We start from the raw sequence: 22,621 nt of genomic DNA, 5'->3' as shown, positions 1-22,621 counted from the left end.
CGCTTTATTGACCGAGGGAGCTGGCGTACAGCTGGTCATGTGGCCAGCATGACTAAGCCGCTTCTGGCAAACCAGAGCAGCACACGGAAACTCCATTTACCTTCCCGCTGGAGCTGTACCTATTTATCTACTTGCACTTTGATGTGCTTTCGAACCGCTAGGTTGGCAGGAGCAGGGACCGGGCAACGGCAGCTCAACAACACACTAGTGGTTGATTTATTCCATCTGTTGTTCTGTGGCAGTTCCTCAACGCTACCACAACACTGTTGTCTAGAGAGGCTACTACAGCACAACAAAAGTGGGGCAAAGAAACACAACCTGCAGAACATTTGCGGTGCAGGAAGTTACAGGATAGACACTGATTTTAAACCAAAATACCCACAGACACCCAAAACGTCCACAGGGAGAAATGTTGTTTTGTAATAGTCTTTATTTATAAAGCCTCGGCAATACAGACAGATAAACCGCCTGGCTCAAAAGAACCTCCTATTCCCCATTCATTCCCTGTGCAGATATGTATCATTCACAGAGAGGTGATTTATTTAACAAATCACGCGTAAAAATTGAGATCAATCACAGGCATTAGGTAATGTCACGTTCATTGTCTCAGTAGATTACTCCGGAGATTTCTGTGAGTTGACGGAGGTGCCCTTGTCCAAGACACAAATACTGTGGAAATGTGGCTTATAACTGCCCTGATAACATCAGGAGCACAAACCATCATGAATGAAAAATAAGAATGGATGCCTGGAAGGGGCCTGGCAGTGCAGGAAGGTGCTTGCCATCACCTGATACCTTATGGGAAAGGGGTGTGGCTCACTGGCAGACCATCTTTGCATGCAGAAGGTCCCTGGTTCCTTGCTGGCATCTCCAGGAACGGCTGAAAAAGACCCCTTGCCTGAAACCCCGGAAAGCCACTGCCAGTCAGTGTAGGAAGCACTGCACTAGATGGACCCATGGTCTCACTCAGCAGAAGGAAACTTCCTATGTTATACAAATAGCTCGGGGTGCGAAGCCTGCTTCCCAGGAGCCAGGTATGGTTCGTAGCTTCCCTCCCTGTGCAACAATTAGGCTTCCCCCCCCAAAAAAAAAAACCCCAGAAAGTTCTATAGATGCCCATGAAACTTTTCCACAAGCCTAATAGGGATTCTCCCTTGGGAGAAAAGCAATGGCAAACCTAGACAGCATCTTAAAAAGCAGAGACATCACCTTGCCAACAAAGGTCCGTATAGTTAAAGCCATGGTTTCCCCAGTAGTGATGGATGGAAGTGAGAGCTGGACCATCAAGAAGGCTGATCGCCGAAGAATTGATGCTTTTGAATTATGGTGCTGGAGGAGACTCTTGAGAGTCCCATGGACTGCAAGAAGATCAAACTTATCCATTCTGAAGGAAATCAGCCCTGAGTGCTCACTGGAAGGACAGATCCTGGAAGCTGAGACTCCAATACTTTGGCCACCTCATGAGAAGAGAAGACTCCCTGGAAAAGACCCTGATGTTGGGAAAGATGGAGGGCACAAGGAGAAGCGGACGACAGAGGATGAGATGGCTGGACTGTGTTCTCGAAGCTACCAGCATGAGTTTGACCAAACTGCGGGAGGCAATGGAAGAGAGGAGTGCCTGGCGTGCTCTGGTCCAGGGGGTCACGAAGAGTCGGACACAACTAAACAACAACAACAACAATAGGCAATCCAGGGATGGGGTGTCAAAATTCGTTCAAAATTCACCAGGCACATTTTGTAACTTGCTATCAGTCAAGTGAAGATGCCCGTGTGCCAGGATGGCACCTGACTTCTCCACTATCTGGAGTTTCCTGTCTGGGGATCCTTGGATCTGGACTGCTTTCACACACTATAGCAACACATCCTGCAGAATTCTGTCAGTTATATTTTATCTGCACAATTGGAATGAATTTCAGGAACCAAAAAGTCACATTGAAAAATATACTTTTAAGCCGTCTGGCCCCCCAAATGGCAACGAGGCATTCCGTTTTGGCGACTGCAACCCTTGGTTTAAGGAGCTATTTGGCGCCTAGCTTATATATTCAAAAGGATGCGGGTGGCGCTGTGGGTTAAACCACAGAGCCTAGGACTTGCCGATCAGAAGGTCGGTGGTTCGAATCCCCGTGACGGGGTGAGCTCCCCTTGCTCGGTCCCTGCTCCTGCTAACCTAGCAGCTCGAAAGCACGTGAAGTGCAAGTAGATAAATAGGTACCACTCCAGCAGGAAGGTAAACGGCGTTTCCATGTGCTGCTCTTGTTCGCCAGAAGCGGCTTAGTCATGCTGGCCACATGACCCGGAAGCTGTACGCCGGCTCCTTCGGCCAATAAAGCGAGATGAGCACCGCAAGCCCAGAGTCAGCCACGACTGGACCTAATGGTCAGGGGTCCCTTTACCTTTACCTTTATATATCCAAATTTCTAACACTGGGTGTCAGTGGGAAGTCACGCTTGGGGAGGGGAGGGTTAATCAACACAGCTGCCTTCCTCTCCTGCTTGCTATTGGTGGTTGATCCCAACATCTGGTAATCTGGCAAGCTGGAGGGGCAAGATTATTATCTCCACCACACCTCTGAAGGTGAGGAGAGGCTCCATTCTCCTCTAATCACTGCCAAAAGCAGTTGATTCTGCAAAGTTGTCCAAGTCCTTTTTAAAAGGCCATCTCAGGTCGCTGCACTTCATGGACAACAAAGTCCCTAAGCTCATAAAGCATGATTATTTCACATGCTTCAGGAACTTACATTAAAAGGGAGGGGGAGAACCAAACCCAGACCTTGAAGAGAATGCCCATGAGCCCTCACTCAAACGAAGCCCTGGGCAGAAATTATCTTATTTTTCCTCCCCTTTCCTCTGCAGCTAAGCTAAGCATATTCACTCAGTTGTGCAGACTAATCAGGATTCCATAACAAACTCTGAAACACGTCACCAGCCTCCCCACTGGGCACCACCCCCAATATCGGAAGACCAGTCGCTGCGAATCGCAAGGGGCGAGAGAGAGCGACTGCTGTGTTCAGGGGTCCTGCCTGCAAGCTTCGAGGCGGAGCATCAGGTGGGACACCGTGCGAGCAGGACGTTGGGCGAGATGGGCCTGATCCAGCTGCCAGACACTTCTGGCTTTCTTATGCCACCCACCCTACAAAGATGGCTCGTGCCACGTCAGAAAACTGGCTCATCTAGCTCAATTTTGTCAATGTATGCATTTGAAGTATGCATTTAAAGCACCACTTTGAACAGCAGTGGCTTTCTGACCCCCCCCCCCCGAATCCTGGGGTGTGTGTGTGTGTGTTGGGAGACCCCCATGCCCCTCGCAGAGCTGCAGTTCACAGAGTAGTTTAACAGCTGGGAAGAGAATAGGGGGCAGCTCTCAGCACCCCCCAATTCCCAGAGTTCTCTGGGAGAAGCCATGGTTGTTTAAAGTGCCATGGTTCTCCTTCAAATGCACAGTGCAGAAGGGGCCTCAGAGGTGGGGGACATCTTGTCAGGCCAAGAACTGCATTGCCTCGTGGGGCACCCCCCTGGGCCTGCCCGTCAGTTATGGGCAGAGCAACAGGTGCTACGCTTTCCTTTTTTTATAGCAGGCTAAGCTGCAGCCGGGACACGGGTGGCGCTGTGGGTTAAACCACAGAGCCTAGGACTTGCTGATCAGAAGGTCAGCGGTTCGAATCCCTGTGACAGGGTGAGCTCCCGTTGCTCAGTCCCTGATCCTGCCAACCTAGCAGTTTGAAAGCACGTCAAAGTGCAAGTAGATAAATAGGTACCGCTCCGGCGGGAAGGTAAAGGGCGTTTGCGTGCGCTGCTCTGGTTCGCCAGAAGCGGCTTAGTCCTGCTGGCCACATGACCCGGAAGCTGTACGCTGGCTCCCTTGGCCAATAAAACGAGATGAGCGCCGCAACCCCAGAGTCGGCCATGACTGGACCAAATGGTCAGGGGTCCGTTTACCTTCACCTTTAAAGCTGCAGCCAGGGGGAAACCAGTGGTTTCTAAACACTCTCACCCACTGCTCTTCATCCAGGCAAGCAGGATGACAATAAATATATTATTATTATTATTATTATTATTATTATTATTATTATTATTACTACTACAGTTCAAGGACACAGTCCTCAAAGAGGGTATGAAGCAGGGCTGGAAAGGTGTTGCAGAGGAAAAGTGTGGAGGGTGCCCTCAGCGCATGTTTTTTAGGGGGTGCCTCCACAACAGGCACTGAGCCCTGGCAGCTGAGGCAGCAGGAGGGTTGGTCTAGTGAGCAGGTGGATGGAGGCAGTGGGCAAGGAGCCTGCTGGAAGAGGGCACCGTTCCCCCTCCCTGGCGTGTGCCCCCACCCCAGCTGCACAGTCCACTGGGGGGGGGGAGCACAACACTTGCCCCGCCCTGGATGCCAGCAACCCATGCTACACCACTGAGGTGTTGTGACCTAGGAAAAGTCCAGAGTGCTGGACAGAGAGGCTGGGAGGGCAGAATGAGGCCCTTGGTCTTTAAGTCAACACTTGGTCAACACTGGCTGGCAGCTGCTCTCCGAGGCTTCAGGCAGGGGTCTCTCCCAGTCCTACCTGGAGATGCTGGGAATGAACGCAGGGCCTTCTGCTATGGCTGTTCTTGACCTCTCAGCCTGACCTACCTCACAAGGATGAATTATTTTTGGGGGGAGGAGAGACAGCCATGGACACCACCGAAGGCAAGTGTGTCCGACTAAACATTAGGAAAAACTTCCTGATGGTTAGAACTGTTTGATGATGGAACAGGCTCCCTCAGAAAATGGAGGACTCTCCTTCCTTTGAGATTTCTAAGCAGAGGTTGGGCAGTCACCTGCCAGGAATCGTTGAGCTGCGATACCTGCATTGCAGGGGGTTGGACTAGATGACCACAGGGGTCTCTTCCGACTCTATAGCTCCATGAATAAAATTGACGCAAACAACCCATGAATGACCTCACACTTTCATGAGCAGTTCTACGCACAATTCCCCTTTCGCGTACGACGACCCCGGGAGCGAGTTTTATTATGAATCTCTGAGGCAGCCATTCTACCTCCTACCTCTCCGGGCTGCCACAGTTGCACAACCCAAAACCCCTTTGGCATTTCTTTCTTGAAAAGATGTCCCCCGTCATCTCTGCCACTGGTTTTTCAGCATCCGGGCACACAAATGTGCCTAGATATCTGGCATTTCCCCCCCCCCCCCACAAGCCCTTGCTCTTTCCTCGCGAAGAAACCTCTCTCTCTCTCTGTCGTCCCCCTATCACCTCGCCGCTGAGAAATCTGGAGCCAAAGCAACCAAAACCGGGGGCGACGTGTGCCCCACGTATCATTACTTTCAGACTAAGCTGTTCCTCTCCCCCCCCCCCCCGCCCCACAGTGAGAACGGATATCAAAGGCCTGGGAGCTCAGTTGCTGTTCTACTTCCATCCGCCCCCGTAGAAGCACAGCTCCCCCCTGTTCCCACTGAGACGAGAACCTGCCCCCAATGGGGAAGGAGGGGGGAAGATGATGGAGAAGGGGATGGGGGGGGGGAAATAAATACAGCAGAGTCTTTTTCACCTCAACCGCACAGACCTGGGAGGTACGGTTGGTTGCCAGGGCAACAACAGCTGCCAATTGAGGGGACCCAGCGAGTTAAAACCATACCCAGCGGGCAAGGAGCTCTCCAAGGGCACGTTCACAAGATCATTCCAACATCGATTTGCTACCCATCGCGCAAGTACACACACACACACACACACACACACACACACACACAGAGGCTCTATTTTAAAACACCCTTTCGGCAAAGCAGACCCTTCTGTCAAGTGAGATGGGGCAGCTGTTTACACAGCCTGGCATGCAGGGTGGCAAAGCAAGAGGCTGGCATGGGCCTGACCCACTGCCCCCAACTGCTGCAGGAAATTATCCCACATGGGAAAAGCCCCCAAGTGAGAGCCAACAGAGGGTCTGCCGTTATGTGTTTAGAACTAGGTTTGCACATTTTGGTTTTTCAAGATTTACTGGTTTTTCAAAACAACAAATAAACAAATCCCACCAGATTGTTTCCCCCCTCCGTGGAACAGAAATTAATAATACGTTGGGATTTCCAGCGGAGAACGTTACCCCCCCCCCAAAAAAGGGTAACAAGTTTCAAAGAAATTGTCGGAGTCTTGCTTGCTAGCCAGAGCTCTTATTGTGTCCAGGCATACACACTTTGAACACCCTTTGTGTTTTTGGTCTTGCGGCTGCTGGCTTTCTAAAACCCTATTTTTCAAACTGCTGCTGGTGGCGCTAAATATGCCGTATGTTTTTAGTTGCACCTGAGCATAGATGATAATTTATGTTATTAGACAACTTGCATTTCGCGGGGGCCACACTGAGGAGTTTATCACTGGGCTGGCCTGATGCATAGCTTGGCACAGCTGCTTATAGATGAATTGCTTATGGTGAATTGTATTGGTGCAACAATTTTTGTTTTGTTTTTTAAACATTGTTTTACGGACATTATGCTGCGTACATGACACTATGTTGTTTACTATGCTACCATGCCGTAAACGGAATGGTGGGTTCTGCGGGGTGGGGGGGCAGCCAATAAATTTCTGGAATAAATAGGGAGTCTCGTTTTAAAATGTGAACAAGGGCTGTTCTGGAGCTTCTGGGTACACGTACTGGGAAAAAATGGGTCCAGGACAGTTAAATGGGAGACAGGCGAGAAACTCTACACACCACATACCACGCAGAACACCTTCGTAGAAGATGGGAACACAGGATAAACAGAGCTTCCTGTGTTCCTGAATCAGACCATGGCTCCATCTAGCTCAGAATTGTCTCTAACGCTAGCCGTGGATCTCCAGGGTTTCATACAAGAGGCATTCCCATGCCTACCTGGAGAAACTGAGGATTGAACCCGGGACCTTCTGCATGCAAAGCAGATGCTCCACCCCTGAGCCATGCATGGCCCTTCCACAACAGAACATAGGAAGCCATCTTATACTGACTCAGGCCGTCGGTTCCACCGCAATGGGCACCCCCAGACCTACCTGGACTCTCCTTCCGTGGAGGTTTTTAAGCAGAGGTTGGGTGGTCATCTGCCAGGGATGCTTTGGCTGAGATTCCTGCATTGAAGTGGGTTGGACTAGATGACCCTTGGGGTCCCTTCCAGCTCTGCCATTCTGTGACTCTATGTGTTGAAACCGGATACCTTGGAACCATGGCTAGCTTGTGTATTGTTTCAGGTGCAGACGTCTTGCACAAACCAGGGTTTGCCACCAAGGATCTGCTTACCTTCCTTTTTTATTTACCCTTCTTTTTAAAAATTCTTCTAACCATCCTATGAGGTTGATGATGAGAGAGATCTAGCCGCAAGGTTACCCAGCATGGTTCATGGCTGAAGATGGATTTGCACCACGTTTGACGTTGTTCCATTGCAAGCATACCTGCATACAATAGATGGGCCTGCAAAACTGTACTTATCACATTCACTAACAAATAATTTTGGTGCCTGCTTAAAGCAGTTTTGCTTAAGCCTATCCAGACAGGCAGCTGATGACCTGTTTTAATCTCCTTTACTTCTAATTATTTTCCCCTGCTTTTCACTGTTTTTTATTGATAATTTCAACACCGCTTGCGACCCATTTGGAGGTTTTACTACAATCAAGTAATGTATAAAGCTTCTTAAATAAAATAAAAACAAACATTTCACTCTTCCTTTCATTTTTCTTTCTACACCCAAGAAGAGAAGGTTTTTAAAGAAGTCTGCAGAGCTGAGACATAAGAGGGAGAGATATCAGCACGCTGGAGGGAACCTCGAGGGCTGAAGGAATGAAAAGAAATATTTAAACAACGGGGGCAACCCAGCCTCAAAACACCCCAATGAGGAATCGAACACCCTCATCACTCACAGCATGGGGGGGTAGAAGACTGAAAACTAGGGAGGTGGGGGAAACATGCTGGACTAGGACCAGGGAGTCCCGAGTTCCAGTTTCCACACATCCAAACGATCTTAGGCCAATCGCCATCTCTCAGTCTAACCTACCTCACAAGGTCGCTCTAAGGATAACTAGGAGGGGTGAGAACCATACCTATCACCTTGAGGTCCTTGAGGGAAAGGTGAGATACAAATATTGTAATAACAAAAATGTTTGAGCTTATAGCATCCTGCAGGCAGCGGAGGCTGGTTCATAAGGGCCGGTCCGTTCAGTCTGCCCTGGGCCAGCCCCCACCTGCCTGCCCCCTTAGAATCACAGAATTGGAGAGTTGGAAGGGATCCCCACCCCCCAAAGTGCAGGAATCTTTTGCCCCATTGTCCAGAGGGTGGGCACTGTCTGTCACCTTCCTCTTCCTCGGTGTTGCCCCTTGAAGAACTCAACAGGGAGGGGGAGAAAGGGAGGGACTCCGCCTGTCACTAGCTCTGGCTCCGCCCCCTTTTGGGCTCCCCTGCCCTCTGCCCCACCAACCCCAATGGGCACCAGCAGCAATGCGGCTTGGCAGGAACCCCAAGCAGAGGGGCTCTTTCTAGGAGGAAAGAACACACCTCAAGCTGCTTCCCGCAGACAATGTAAAAAATGGAAATAAAGAAAACGGGGATTGACGGGGAAAGATGCAGATTAGTGAGCTACCTGCACACCTGCAAAAGCCCTTAAATATTCCGGCAACGACTGCAGAGTGCAGGCTTCAAAGCTACCCAAATAAGGAAGACGTTTAGAACACATCCTCCGCCCACCCAAGAATCACGGGAACTGTAGTTTGCATCCCTCACAGAGCTCCAGTTCCCAGCACCCCCTTAACAAACTCCAGTTCCCAGGGTCCTTTGGGGGGAGGCAAGGGCAGGATGTGCTCCAAATGCATGATGTGTATTTGCAACGTAAGGATTTCCCCTACCTACTCATGAGGACTAGGACCTTAAGGTGGCATCGAACGCTACTAGGCAGCCATTACTGCTTCCGTGGCTTAAAAGTTCAATGTGTGGGTGAAGGAAGCAATTGTTTTTGAAGTGGCAAAGGTATGTACACACGCCCGATGTTCGGGGGGGGTACCAATTGGATTGAGGAGGGGGTGTCTCGTCCATAAGCAGATATCCTTTCCCCGCCTCCCCCCTTTGTTGCCTTATCTGGCCTGCGAAGCAGCCCTCGCTTTCTGTTTCAGAAGCTGAAATCCGGCTTTTCTCGGAGTGAACCAGAGAATGTGAGTCGTCTTGCCTGACCCTGTGGCTTGTGGTGAGCCAACTCGCTTGACTCCCAGGGCTCACAAATCCCGAGAGGCAGACTTTGCAAGCATGGAGAGGAAAAGGAGAGCCCCCGCAGCCTGGTAAGCAGGACAGCCGAGCACATGGCTTTTTCGTTTTTCCCCCTGCAACGTCCGCCAAGCCTCCCCCTTACCGGTGGGTCTAAGGCAAATGTATTGTAAAGATATGCCCACCACCGCTGCTGCCGCCACCGCTTTATAATTCATTCCCAGACCACGGCACAGATTGCCGCAACTGGCATGTCACCGCGACCCGATGCTCCTCAAAATGAGAAACCCAGCCTCGCACATCGTGTACTCTGAGATGGAGTCCCTCCACAGTAATCACAGATGGGTGGAAAGAGATAGGCGCACATAGGAGAGGCAGACCAGCAGTTCCACTGATCCCAGAATTCAGAGGTCCTTTTCCTATTTTTCTTAACGGAGACGGCAGGTCGTCAGCCTCAAAGCATTTGCATGCCCAGCTAGCTGTCATCCCCGGCTTCACACACGAGGCTCCAAACAGTTCCTGCTTCAACGGGGGGTCGGGGGAGAGTGGGATAGTCTGGGTTGGCCATCCAGATGTGGCTGGACTCGAACCCGCACCAGCCTCAACCAGCACAGCCAATGGTCAGGGATGAGAGCTGGTGCACTGTTAGTGGGTAGAGTGTCGGGTCAGGACCAGGGTTCGAATCCCCCATTTAGCCATGAACAAAGCTCACGGGGCGACCTTGGAGTCAAGCACTGGCTATCAGCCTAATCTACCTCGCAGGGCTGTAGTGGGGATTAAAGAAGGAGAAGCGTGCAAGCCAGCCCTGTGCTCCATGCAGAACTGGGGAAGGGGGTGTATATTAAATGAATAAATGTCCCAGGAATAAATTGGTCAGAAGACTCGCCTGTGTTGCAACCCCACACACCCAACACACCTTATGCTTTCGGTTCTGCGGAAACAATTGATTTGGCTTACACAAATCACACAAGGCTTGAAGTTCGAAAAGCCCTTTCAGTCTCATCGGCGAACACAGGATGGAACACAGAGGTGTGTCTTATATACAAGGTTAGATTCTGTGACCTTTCAGCCCCCTGTTGTCTATTAGTTAGAAACGCGGGAAGTTGCCTTAAGGCATCAGGCTATTGAGCAGCCTCTGTAGCTTCATCTAGTCCAGTACTGCCAACTCTGGCCGGCAGTGGCTCTCTAAGGCAGAGAGAGAGAGAGAGAGAGAGAGAGAGAGAGAGAGAGAGAGAGAGAGAGAGAGAGAGAGAGAGAGGTCTTCTTCGTCATCTTTCCCCTGGATGTTCTGCATGGAGGGCAGTTCTGCTCCCTCCCCCTTAGCAACAGACGGAGATGCTTTATAATGAGCCAAAACACCGGTCTGTCTAGCTCAGTACTGTTTACACTGACTGGCAGCAGCTCTCCAGGGTTTCAGGCAGAGCGCTCTCCCACCCCTAGCTGAAGGGGCTGCGGCTTGAACCTGGGACCTGAAAGCAGATGCTCTACTGCTGCACTACGGGCCTTCCCTCAGTGGAAAAAACAAACGCACTCTGCACATGCTCAATTACCCTTGGAACATCTTGCACAGAAAATATTCTACGGCGCTGTTTTGAGTTAAGCTCCCTCTCCAAACATCCTCAGTGGGGGGATGGACGGATGGACCAAAGGTGCTCTGCACATGCTTGATTGCACTTTTGCCTTTAAAATTAAGCCTGGCTATGACTTTAAAGCCATGCCAATCAGCTGTGCATATTATACCTGAGCGTAGGAGGCAGAGACAGAGAGGAGGGTGGGCTGGGATGCCATCTTGGGGACGGCACACCTGATGCACATGGTGTAATTTCATCTGAGAGAATCCAGTGCTGTCGGGGAAGGCCTTCTCAAATGCAGCGGGGGGTTGGGGGGGTGGGCTGGGCTTACCACATTCTGAAGTGTATTAAATAACCCCCACTTTTATCTAAGGAGAACACCAAGCCTCTTACAAGAACATTTAGTCCAGAATCTGAAATCACCTAACCACATCACTGCCCACCCACCACACAATTCCATGCACACAAGCACAGAACGAAATCCTGACCACCTATAAGCAGCCCCTAACATGACGGAACGGGACGCGGGTGGCGCTGTGGGTTAAACCACAGAGCCTAGGACTTGCCGATCAGAAGGTTGGCGGTTCGAATCCCCGCAACGGGGTGAGCTCCCGTTGCTCAGTCCCTGCTCCTGCCAACCTAGTAGTTCGAAAGCACATCAAAGTGCAAGTAGATAAAGAGGTACCACTCCAGCGGGAAGATAAACGGCGTTTCCGTGCGCTGCTCTGGTTCGCTTGAAGCAGCTTAGTCATGCTGGCCACATGACCCGGAAGCTGTACACCGGCTCCCTCGGCCAGTAAAGCTAGATGAGCGCCGCAACCCCAGAGGCGGTCACGACTGGACCTAATGGTCAGGGGTCCCCTTTAACATGACAGAAGGGAGGCTACTCTGGTAGGGTGAAAGGGGGCACAGCCTCACCCCCTGTATGAACATAGGAAGTTGCCTTATTATATACCATGCCAACCATTGATCCATATAGTAGATTGCCTACACTGACTGGCAGCAGCTCTCCTGAGTTTCAGATAGGGACACTCCCATTTCTACCTGGAGAGGTAGGGAATCAAACCTGGATTTTGCATGCAAAACAGGTGCTCTACCACTAAGCTATGGCCCTTTCCTTTCCCCTCCCATGTTAATGTTTATTAATCCCCCGCAAAGCAGCTATGGCCCTTTCCTGAGCCTGCTCTCAGCCTACCTTCTTTCTTACAGCCAGAGGGTGGCCTGGACTGTCAGCTTCCTCCTCCTCCCCCCTTAGTCTCAGCGTTGCCCTTGTATTATTCAGCAGGAAGGAGGAGGGTGGGGGGCAAACCTAGACTCAGCTGGCTCTGCCTGCCATTGGCTCTGGCGCCACCTGCTGGCGGGCTCCCTGCCTGCTGCCCAATCAGCCCCAATGGCAAGTAGACACCCCTGGGGGCTGCCTCCATCCCCAGGCCACTTGGGTAGGGCATAAGATGACTGATGAAACTTGAAGCTCCTGACGGACTGTGCTATGTGGTCTTATGCACCAGAGCTGCGGAAGGGTTTGCGCAGGGCGCTCTGTTCTAAACCGCACATATCAGGATTCCTTGCCACGACTTGCCATTTGTGAGTCTCATTTCCCAAACTATTCCCTAACCTTTCAACGCATTGATAATAATAAACAACCCCCACCCCACCCCGACTTATCAATGCCAACGAAGGTGTGTTTGTGTGTGGGTGTGCATGGGTGTGTGGGTGGGGGAAGAACGCATCCAACGAGCAGAAGAAGGGAGAGGGAGACCCAGGGCTGCAGCAGCCAAGGGGTTAAAAGACAGTAGCATCCGGATTATTAGTAGGGAGCATCATTTTGTAAACATATGTAGTTTCCATGGCAACCAGAGCCAGGTTCCTTGGTTACGGATGGAGGGTGGGGAGGGGGAGAGAGAGAAGGGAAAGCAAAATTAGGAGGGGATGGATGGAACAGAGGGAGGAAAATGTGTGTGTGTGTGTGTGTGTGTGTGTGTGTGTGTGTGTGTGTTCCTCTCCCCCCACCCTTTTCTTTTCTGGGATTCCTGGAAGCGTCACCGAAAAGGAAGGAAGGAAGGAAGGAACAAAAAAAAAGGGGGGGTAGAGAGAGGACAGAGAGTCAGGTCGTCCCAGAAAAAAGCACATGAGGAATACAAACGGATAGATAACCAAAGCTATTTTAATACGAACCTCCCCTATTTTCTGTCCGACTCTTCAGGCAGAGAAAAATGCAATAATAGGGAGAACTGTGTGGGGAGGGGGGTGGTGGAGAGGATACTGAGCCCCACAAGAAAAAAAAGTGCATATTCCACCACCACCAATCCCAAAAAAATCTTCTACGCTCCTCACCACTGTCTTCCTTCTTCCTCTTTAACAAAAAAATAACAATGGAATGGGCAAAATTGAGAGGAAGGGTGTTCAATATCAAGTCAGAGGTGCTGTCGTGTGTGAGGTGCAGTTCTCCCCAGCCACAAAAACCCCCCCATACCTTAATAACTATAGGGAGAGCAAAGAAGATGAAGGAAGGGGAAAGAAACAGCAGGTAGTGGCTGGATTGAGCGAAAGTAGGATCTGCTGGCTTCTGAAATCCTCTCCCACTGTCCCCCTAAATGAGATTCTTTGCCCGGTAACAGCACCCCCTCCCCCCAAAAAAGAGTATCAATTTCCTCCAATAGGCCCAGGAATAATGCTGGATTTTGTAGCACAGAAACACTGGTTCCTGGTATACAAGATGCCGACTGCCCGACTTCCCAACCCAAACCCATGAAAATCTCTAGTGCCATGTTTACAGACCCCCAAACACAGAGGGATCTCGACCTACCACACCTAATCCCCACCCATCCAAATAAATCCCCCCCCCACTGTTCAGTTTTCTCATCCACATGCTCCCCTCTTTTCAGAAACCCACCTGCGTTCCAGCAGGGAGCGAGAAAGAAACCCCACAAACCGTCCCACAAACCCACAAACCAGATTTGCAGATAAGGCAGCTGCTCACAGTGCCCCACATTTGGGGGAGTATTACTTTGGCTTTTAACCACATTGTCCAGGACCCCTTGCTATTGCCCACCTGAACCATCTACCCCCCCTTGCTTTGTGACCCCAGCACCCACTATTTGAGATCAACCACCCCCATCCCAAAACCTTCTGGGCAACAGCCACTGGGAAACAGCCTTACGGAGTTTAACCCCCCTCTACTTCCTTCCAGACGGCAGACGGCTGGCTCTGGGTTCAAGGGACTGGGGAAGAAGACAAGCAGCCGAGCAGGAATTGGGTGAAAACATCACTGCCCCACCACCAACCCTTTTGGAGATGAGCGCTCCCAACTTCCCCATCACCAAACCTCCCTGTGGGGTTTCCTCCAGCCCCATCTTCACCTTCTCCAATCTCCCCCCCACTGCCATCTATCCCCCACACCCCACTGCCTGCCTGTGCTGCCCCCATTCCATTCCCCAGCCCCCCACTGCTTATCCCTTTTAATTGCCCTAGCTTGACCCCTCTCTCACCCCAATTGCCTCCCTACTCCCCCACCCCACTGCCTGCCCCACTGGAAAACTCTGCCATCTCATATCACCCCCAACACACTTTGGCAGCTGCTGCCCCCTTCTTTGAGTCCCACTGAGGAGTCCCCTGCCCCCACCTCCCTAATCCCATTTACTCCCTCAATGCCCCCCAATTTCCTGATCTCTCCACCCCTATTTCCCCCATTTTTGACAACATCCCAACCAACCGCTCATTCCGCACTTGCAGCCCCACTGCCTCTTGCCCTCCCCAGAGACCCTGCTCTCTTTCTCCCCCCACCCTGGGGTACCCCAGATGTTCCCCTCCATGAACCCCCAACCCGTCACAGAGCCCCCCCTGCTTGGATCTGCCTCAGCCCCCAGGCGCATTTAAATGCCCCCCTTGCTGCCCTACTTGTAACCTCCCACCCCATTCCTGTTGCCTATAAATGCCCCCCCACCCCATCCTGCCCCGCTTGGAACATCCCCCCACCCCACAGCCCTCCCCACACACCCAGCCCAGCTCTTCACCCCCCACCCCACATGTCCCCCCTTCCAGGGTGGGGGGAAGCCGACGACTCACATGCCAGATGACGAAGAAGATGAGCGAAGCGCAGAGGACCAGGGTGAGCATGTAGCAGAAGGCGGCAAAGGTGAAGGCCATGGCGGGGCGGAGGGGGCGCGCCGTCGGTGGTGGTCCCAGTAGCGGCGGTGCTGTCGAAGGAGGGGGCGGCCCGCGACCTCCCCCCACTTTGGCAACCTCCTCCTCCCTTCCTCCCTCCCCCACCCCCCGCCCCGAAGGCAGCAAAGGCGGGCGCGCAGCTACTCCGCCATGGGGCAGAGCGGCAGGCGAGGAAGGTGCGAGGAGGCGGCTAGAGGAGCTGCTGCTGCTGCTGCGAGGTCCGCGACGACGCCCCCTTCATCCTGCTCCTTCGCCGCCGTCTGCCGGGAGAGGGAGAGCGAGGCGCCCTCGCCGAGGAGGAGGAGGAGCTGCAAGCGGCGGCGGGAAGGGAGCGGGGCGGCGCCACCGAAGAGAGTTTCCTTGGCGGGGCTGCTTCTACCTGGAGGAGCGGGAAAAGGAGGGCGGGCGGGGAGGAGGGAGTCGCCCCAGGAAGGGGGCGCGTCCGGCCCTCCCCCCGGGTGGGTAAGAGGGAGAGTCCCCTGCTCGGCTCCCAGGGAAGGAGGTGCACGTGGCGGGGCTGCGCTGGTGGGGGAAGGCGCCCGGAGAGGAGGAGCGAGGGAGCCTCGTGGGGCTCCAGTCGGAATAAGGCAGCGGTGGTGCAGTGGTTAGAGCATAGGAGCCAACTCCCAAGGGCCGGGGTCTCCCCAATAAAATAGTTGAGCATTGCCGTTCAAGTGGCGCGCGCGCGTGCGTCGTGTGATTGATGGTGCGGGACAGGGCTTACTTGCCCCACCAGATTTTCTTGGCACTCCTGGGCTGGAGCATTGCGGGAGGACCGCGGAGAGAACAGGGTTGGGGTCCCCGCCCTCCTCAGCCACGAAGCTTCCATCTTGCGCCTTGCCTTCCCCGCCACTCTTTCAGTTTAACCTACCTCGCAGGGTTGTTGTTGTTGTTGTGGGGATTAAATGAGATGGGGAGGCGGAATGGGAGAAGAACCACGTGCCAAGCCAGCCTTGAGCACCTTGGAGGAGTGGGGTGGGGAAAGGGAAAGGAAAGCAGAATATGAATGCAAGCATTAAATAGATAGATAGATAGATAGATAGATAGATAGATAGATAGATAGATAGATAGATGATAGATGATAGATGATAGATAGAGATCTGTAATACAGTATGGGATCTACAGTGCAATCATAGCGGTGTCTACTCGGAAGTAAGTCCCTGTGGAGCTTACTGTCAGGTATTAATAGCTTACATTCATACCCACCTTTCCTTCTCCTTGAAATTTCTCTGAAATTTTTTAGTCCTTCCAACAGCCCTGTGAGGTAGGCTAGGCTGAGAAACAAGCGCCTGGCCAAGTGTCACTCATTGAATTTCGCGGTGGAGCGGGGATTTGAACCCTGGACTCCGGCGTCCCAGCCCAGCTCCTTAACCACTACACCTTTACACTGGGGGTGAAGGATTTCATACAGTGGCGTGGAGGTAATTAAAGGGGTCTTTCCCCTGCCCTTCGACACTATACATGTAGAGAGAAAGATATATAGGACCCGCTTTTCAAAGTTCTTTTAATGTTGTGTTCTATACCGTAACCCGCCCTGGGACCTTGGGTAATAATAATAATAATAAATGATGCGTAAAAGGAGATGTTATGGCTGCGGTGCTGCGTTCAAAGGGGCCGAGTCTGCAGAGTGTGCGCGCGTGTGAAAAGGGGGCGTGGCTGTCGGAGATCGTTCGTGGGCGTCAAATGTGAGTCGGAGGGGGCGTGGCTCTGGATGCCTGAAAGGGGGCGTGGCTTAGCGTGCGCTGCATACAGGCGCGTGTGAAAACACCGAAGGGAATGTGGTTGCGCGCCAGTGTGTGGAAGAGGTCGTGGTTGTCCATATTAGGGGGGGGGGCATGATACCGTATACACATGCATACATTGAGCAGTAGCCCATCATGTTACATCTACTTAAGTGTAGCCACTTTGGAATAAAAGCACACATTCATTTCAGTGGCTCTGCTTGTGAGGACTTGGTTGGAATCCGCACTTCCCCAATTATTGCTCTGAGCCCCGGAAAGTTTTCTGTAGTGGCTAACAAATATAGATGATAAATGCATAATACAAAAATGAAAGGGGGGAGGAAGGAAATTGGAGAGAGGTGTGACTGTGTGGATGCATGAGGGGCTCGTGCGTGCATAGAGAAGAGCGAGGGGGCAACTGGCTTGCCTACACGCCATACGCTTAAAGCACATGGCTCCCTACCACCAAATAAAATGGGAACTGTCGTTCGCTAAGGGTGCTGGGAATTGTAGTTCCGTGAGGAATACACTGGTGTTCCGAGGATTCTTTCTGTGTTTTAAATGCATTGCAGAGCTGTGTATGTGTATAAGAGACAGACAGAAAGGGGAGAATGGGGCACATATCCTGTCAGGAAAGAGTAAATGGGAAAGGCTTGTGTAGGAGTGTGGATTATGAGGTGGAAAACATGAAAGGGAAATGTGAGGAAGGAGTGTGTTTGTGCTACGATGTACCAGGCTCTTCCTCACACCTCATTCTTCTCTTTCCCGCCCAAATCCATTCCTATGCCTCCTCCTGCCTCTCACCCGTATTTTCAGTCAGCTCCCTCATATTCACGGTTTCCTCGCAACGTCTCTCTCATGTATGCAGTTGTTTCTTTCGTCTCTCTTATGGATGCAGTTCTTTCACTTGCAAGCTCTCTCTCTCTCTCTCTCTCTCACACACACACTCAGTGCCTTCACCACAGGCAGGACGTGTGAACAGACAAGGGTCGGGGTGGAAAACAAGAGAGGGGTGTGTTTGTGTGTCTAAGAATCGCACGGGGTCTCCGTGTGAAGGAAAAGGGAGCAGAATGGGAGGCCAGGGCAGCTCCATTTTGGTGTGCATGGTCACACTTGTTGTGTAAAAACATGAGGGAGACAGTGTTGTGGCTGGCAGGGAGGGAGGGAGGGAAAGTGGTGCAACTGATTGACAGAAGCGCAGTGTGTGAGAGGAATGTGTGGTGTGTCAGGACCGAAAGATGTTATGAGAACCCTTTTTTTTTAGTCAACAAATTTTTAATCCAACAAATATGTATGCGTAAGATAGGTACACGGCGTGTTTTATTCAAGAATTCCTACATAGAAGTGTCTTTTGTAAGGTACAAGGGCAGCCAACACGATGCTGACTGGATGCTGTTGGACTAAAATTCCCACCAGCCCCAGCCAGCACAACCAGTGGGGATGGTAGCTTATTTAGGGGTAAACTACAGTTCCCGGGATTGTCAGGAGAAAATAATGTGTGTTCAGTATATGGAGTGTCTGCAGCCCTGGTCACTGTGTCTGTCTCTCAGTGTGTCCTTTCCCCCCCATAACTCTTAAAAAAGACAGACGGCTCTTAATATACACATTCAGAGCTGCTTTCCTCACATGCTGATGAAATCTGACAAAATGTTCTATTCTGTCAGAAGCATCGATCAGTTGTCAACAGGAGCTGCCAAAGCAAGCTGTTGGATCCCTTTTTGGAGATTTGTGTGTGTTTTTTAATGGGGTGGTAGTGTCTGAGTGTTTGTGCACCGCCCCCCCTCCTTCAACAGAACTTCAATAATGCATGGTATTCTAATTAAGATTATTGCTCCAATGAATCAGTGGGTAGTTACACACAATAATGAATATTTTATTCATTTAAGTTGTGATTGGAATGTGTGTGCCTGTGTGTCTCTCAAGGATATTCCAGGCTCCTTCCTGAACGTTTATATTCCATTCTAAACAAAAGACAAAAGCCTTGTCCTACCACAGTTTAATATTCCAAATCACAACTTTTTTAAGTGGAGGCAGCCTTAAGAGGTATGTGGTATAGTGGTTAGAGCGCTGGACTCACAACCCCAACTTTGACCAGGGTTCAAATCTGCATCCAGCCCATGATCGTGGGCCATTCACTGTACTTCAGCCTAACCTACCTCACAGGGTGGTTGTGAGGATAACATGGGGAAGGGGGAGCTATGTACACCACCTTGAGCACCTTGAATGAAAGGTGGGGGTATAAATGTATAATAACTGAGGGCTCCTTCAAGATGCAGTTCTTTATTCCATTTATACCCCATCTTTGGAGCTCAAGGTTGTTCTCTCCATACCCACGTCTTTTACCCTTCAATCTTCCCAACAGTCTTGTGAGGTAGGTTAGGCAGGGAGTTGGTGCCTGGCCTGGGATCACCCAATGAGCTTTGTGGCTGAGCGGGGATTTGAACCCAGGTCTCCCTAATCCTATTTTGACCATTCCAGCCACCTGCCTCAGAACCAGGGTGATGCTATCGCCACATTTTAATAAATGGGGATGAAGCTTATTTCAGGGAGGCCATTTTGGTTCTGGTGTGTTACAGTCAAAAAGAATGGGAAATAGTAATGCAAGAGGAAAAACTTCCTGACAGTAAGAGCTGTTTGACAGTGGAATTTGCTGCCAAGGAGTGTGGTGGAGTCTCCTTCTTTGGAGGTCTTTAAGCAGAGGCTTGACAACCATATGTCAGGAGTGCTCTGACGGTGTTTCCTGCTTGGCAGGGGGTTGGACTCGATGGCCCTTGTGGTCTCTTCCAACTCTATGATTCTAGGACTATCCCCTGCAGCAGGCATGTCCAACAGGTAGATCGTGATCTACTGGTAGATCACTGGACATCTGTGGTAGATCACTGGTCGATCACTGGCTCCCCCCAAAAAAGCCCAACAACTTTGGCTCCCCTGAAAAAGGCCTCCCTCACTCCTAAAAGAAGCTCAACAACTTTGAGCTGAACCCCCAAAAAGGGGGTAGATCACTGTCAGTTTTTAACTCTGTGAGTAGATCGCAGTCCCTTGGGAGTTGGCCATCCCTGCCCTACAGTAATGTGCAGCAGCTTCTACATTTCACTCGTACCTTCTCACACTTCTTTCCAGTACCAGGTTTCTAGAGAACGTTTGGACAAGACCCCATGGCCTCTCTCCTTCAGTGAGTCACTCCTTTACAGCAAGCCTTGCTCGGACTTCAGCCTTTGCAACTGGAACCTCAGCGTTCCTGAGGACTAGAAACCTGCTTTGAAAAACAAAATACCCAGCCATACCAACCATTGGTGCCAGCCTTGCAGCACTCGATTATATCAAAAAGCTACATTTACAGCTTGGGACCAGGATACCTGAAAGATTATATACCCACTGTGTGCAGTAGGAGAGGGCCTCTGGCAGATATCATCTTTTGATATAGGAATTGGGCCTGTGTTGTTGTGTGTTGTGTGGTAGCTACCCCTTTGGATCTCCCTCCCATTAATTATGGTCTCTCTTGCCATTCCAGCAGCTGCTGAAGACCTTTTAACAAGCCTTTTAATGTAAGATCTTTCCCAGTCTGCATCTGTACAGTACTGGGATTGTTTCAAAGGTGTTTGCTGCCCTGGACTCCTTCAGGAGGAAGGACCAGATGTAAACTTAAATAATAACAATAGAACCTCCCTCTTTTAAAGGCTTAGAAATGGATTCAGATTTTCTGCATGTGTGGGTTCAGATATTGCAAATGTTTCATCACAATAACAACAGCACTAATATATATATTGGTTTGGGTGGTACAAATGTGCATTTAGCTTTATTAACTGATTGATTAGCTGCAAGTGATCCAAATTAAGTCAGCCAAAAAAATGCCCTAATCAGTTGACAGCCCAGGGAGGTGGGGTAGGGCACACACAAGAAGATGCAGTTTTTGGCACATAACATACCTTACAAAAACATCAGCTCTAAACCCCATGCAAATCCCTGGAATCTGGGCTTTGTACTCTGGAGGCTTTGTCTACTTCTTGTTGTTGTTGTTCAATTTGTCAGAAACACATTGGGGCTCCCCCCTCCCACCTTCCCCCAAATCCCTCAGTATTGTTAATTCAATTTTGAGCCGTTCTTTCACGCAGGTTTTAAAGGAACTAATCCCATCTCTTGGATTACACGATGCAAGAACAACATCGAGATCCACCCACCAGGCCCTTCCTCCCTGCCCAGAGCGCCAAAGTGAGGTAAGAACCTTAGGGAAACAGCAGTCGCTGTGTGATCCTGGCTTTAAGACCATGTCACTAACCGAAAAGCGATGGGGTTGGGGGAGAGGAGGCTCGGTTTAGGTTGCCCAGGCAACTGAAATCCTCGACTTTGCAACCTTTATAATCTCACAGGCTTTGTTCATGCAGCCAAGTTCGTGCGGATGCATCCGATGTAAACAATGCTGGCTGGTGTGTCATGGGGACGTGTGGGGCAGAAGGCAGGGAGCCCCAAAGCAGGTGGAGCCAGAGCCAAGGACAGGCAGAGCCAGCTAATTCTAGCATTGCTCACAGCCTCCTCTTCGCTGAGCAATACAAGGGGCAACACTAAGACTAAGGAGGAGGAGGAAGGCGGCAGGCAGGACCCACCATCTTAGGGACTCCGGTTTCTGTAGGGTTTCTGTAGGGTTTACTCCTTAGCAGTGGCGTAGCGTGGGTTGTCAGCACCCGGGGCAAGGCAAGTAATTTGTGCCCCCAACCCGTGGATTTGCGCCCCCTAACCCCCAGATGTTGCGCCCGGTGCAGCCGGGCCCCCCTGCACCCCCCACGCTACGCCACTGCTCCTTAGCCCAGAGGTTTTCAACCTTTTTGAGTCCACGGCTCCCTTGAATAACTACATTCTTCCTGCGGCACCCCTGTGGGGCTCAGGAGCCCAGTTATGTCACCCCTTGCCTGCAATGCTGGCAGTCTCTCATCCTTTTTTGAACACCCTTCCCTTGTAGAGTTTCCTCAGTCTCCTCTCCCCTCTTATTGGGAGTCCTCTGGGCAGCAGCTGTTGCTGCTGCCGCCGTCTCTGGTCTCTGATCTTAAAGGTAGAGGGACCCCTGACCGTTAGGTCCAGTCGTGACTGACTCTGGGGTTGCGGCGCTCATCTCTTTATTGGCCGAGGGAGCCGACGTACAGCTTCCGGGTCATGTGGCCATCATGACTAAGCCGCTTCTGGCAAACCAGAGCAGCATACGAAAACGCCGTTTACCTTCCCGCCGGAGCGGTCCCATTATCTACTTGCACTTTGACATGCTTTTGAACGGCTAGGTTGGCAGGAGCTGGGACCGAGCAACGGGAGCTCACCCCGTCGCAGGGATTCGAACCGCCAATCTTCTGATTGGCAAGTCCTAGGCTCTATGGTTTAACCCACAGCGCCACCCACGTCCCTGTCTCTGATCTTACCCCACCCCAAAGAGATGTGGTGTTATGTGTTCAGTGGTCTGTGCCTGAGCTTGAGTCTGGACTAAGGAATCTCAGCTCCTGTGTTCTGATTTGATACATTATGTCCAATCACAGAACATTTCAGGATTTGGGCCTCTTCCATTGGCCCTTGAAGTCGTGATTTGCAGCTTGGAAGTTTAGTCAGCCAATCACATTATGAGTGGGAGTGGCCCAGGCTTTCAGAAATGTATATAAGTGGTTGCTTTGCCCATTTTCCAGTTCAATAAAGGCTCTTGCTGTTATCACTGTGTCTTGCCTTGTGGGAAGCCACCTGCACTTCACGTGCCTCATACTGTCCATTCCCAACAGCTACGGCTGGAGGACTGGCTGGCTGGGTTCCCTTGCCTGCCTGCTTGCTTACTCCGAGGTTGCCTCACCTTCTGGCAGCCAGCACCCCCTGGCCAGCCCCAGAGGCACTATCCCCTTTGGAGCTTGTAGCCAGGGCCACTGCAACAAAGAGCTGTGCAAGCCTTGGGGAGGCAGAGATATGAGATGGCATCAGAAGAGGGAGGGGAAAAGAGACAGAGGCCAGTGTTGCCT

General features: G+C 51.3%; 1 protein-coding gene and 1 long non-coding RNA gene across 4 annotated transcripts in view; one reads left to right on the top strand and one right to left on the bottom strand.

Moving 5' to 3' along the window:
* Positions 1-15,202, bottom strand: part of CNIH2 (cornichon family AMPA receptor auxiliary protein 2) — a 55,443-nt gene extending 40,241 nt beyond the window's left edge. The window contains exon 1 of the mRNA XM_081892041.1: positions 14,821-15,202. Coding sequence (XP_081748167.1) covers positions 14,821-14,901 — 81 coding nt within the window. The 5' untranslated portion in view covers positions 14,902-15,202. The remainder of the gene's footprint in view (positions 1-14,820) is intronic.
* A 1,461-nt stretch (positions 15,203-16,663) lies between these two features.
* Positions 16,664-21,266, top strand: LOC309358764. 3 transcript variants are annotated; one of them, XR_014163572.1, is made up of 4 exons: positions 16,664-16,863; positions 18,564-18,683; positions 19,761-19,812; positions 20,753-21,266. It is a non-coding gene; the product is annotated as an uncharacterized lncRNA (long non-coding RNA). The 3 variants fall into 3 exon arrangements; XR_014163571.1 differs by lacking the exon at positions 19,761-19,812; XR_014163573.1 differs by lacking the exons at positions 16,664-16,863; positions 19,761-19,812 and adding an exon at positions 17,514-17,652.
* Positions 21,267-22,621: the final 1,355 nt, after the last annotated feature.

Source organism: Podarcis melisellensis (assembly GCF_964234715.1).
Source record: "Podarcis melisellensis genome assembly, chromosome: 16".
Lineage (NCBI taxonomy): Eukaryota > Metazoa > Chordata > Lepidosauria > Squamata > Lacertidae > Podarcis > Podarcis melisellensis.
This window is presented reverse-complemented; position numbering and strand designations above follow the sequence as displayed.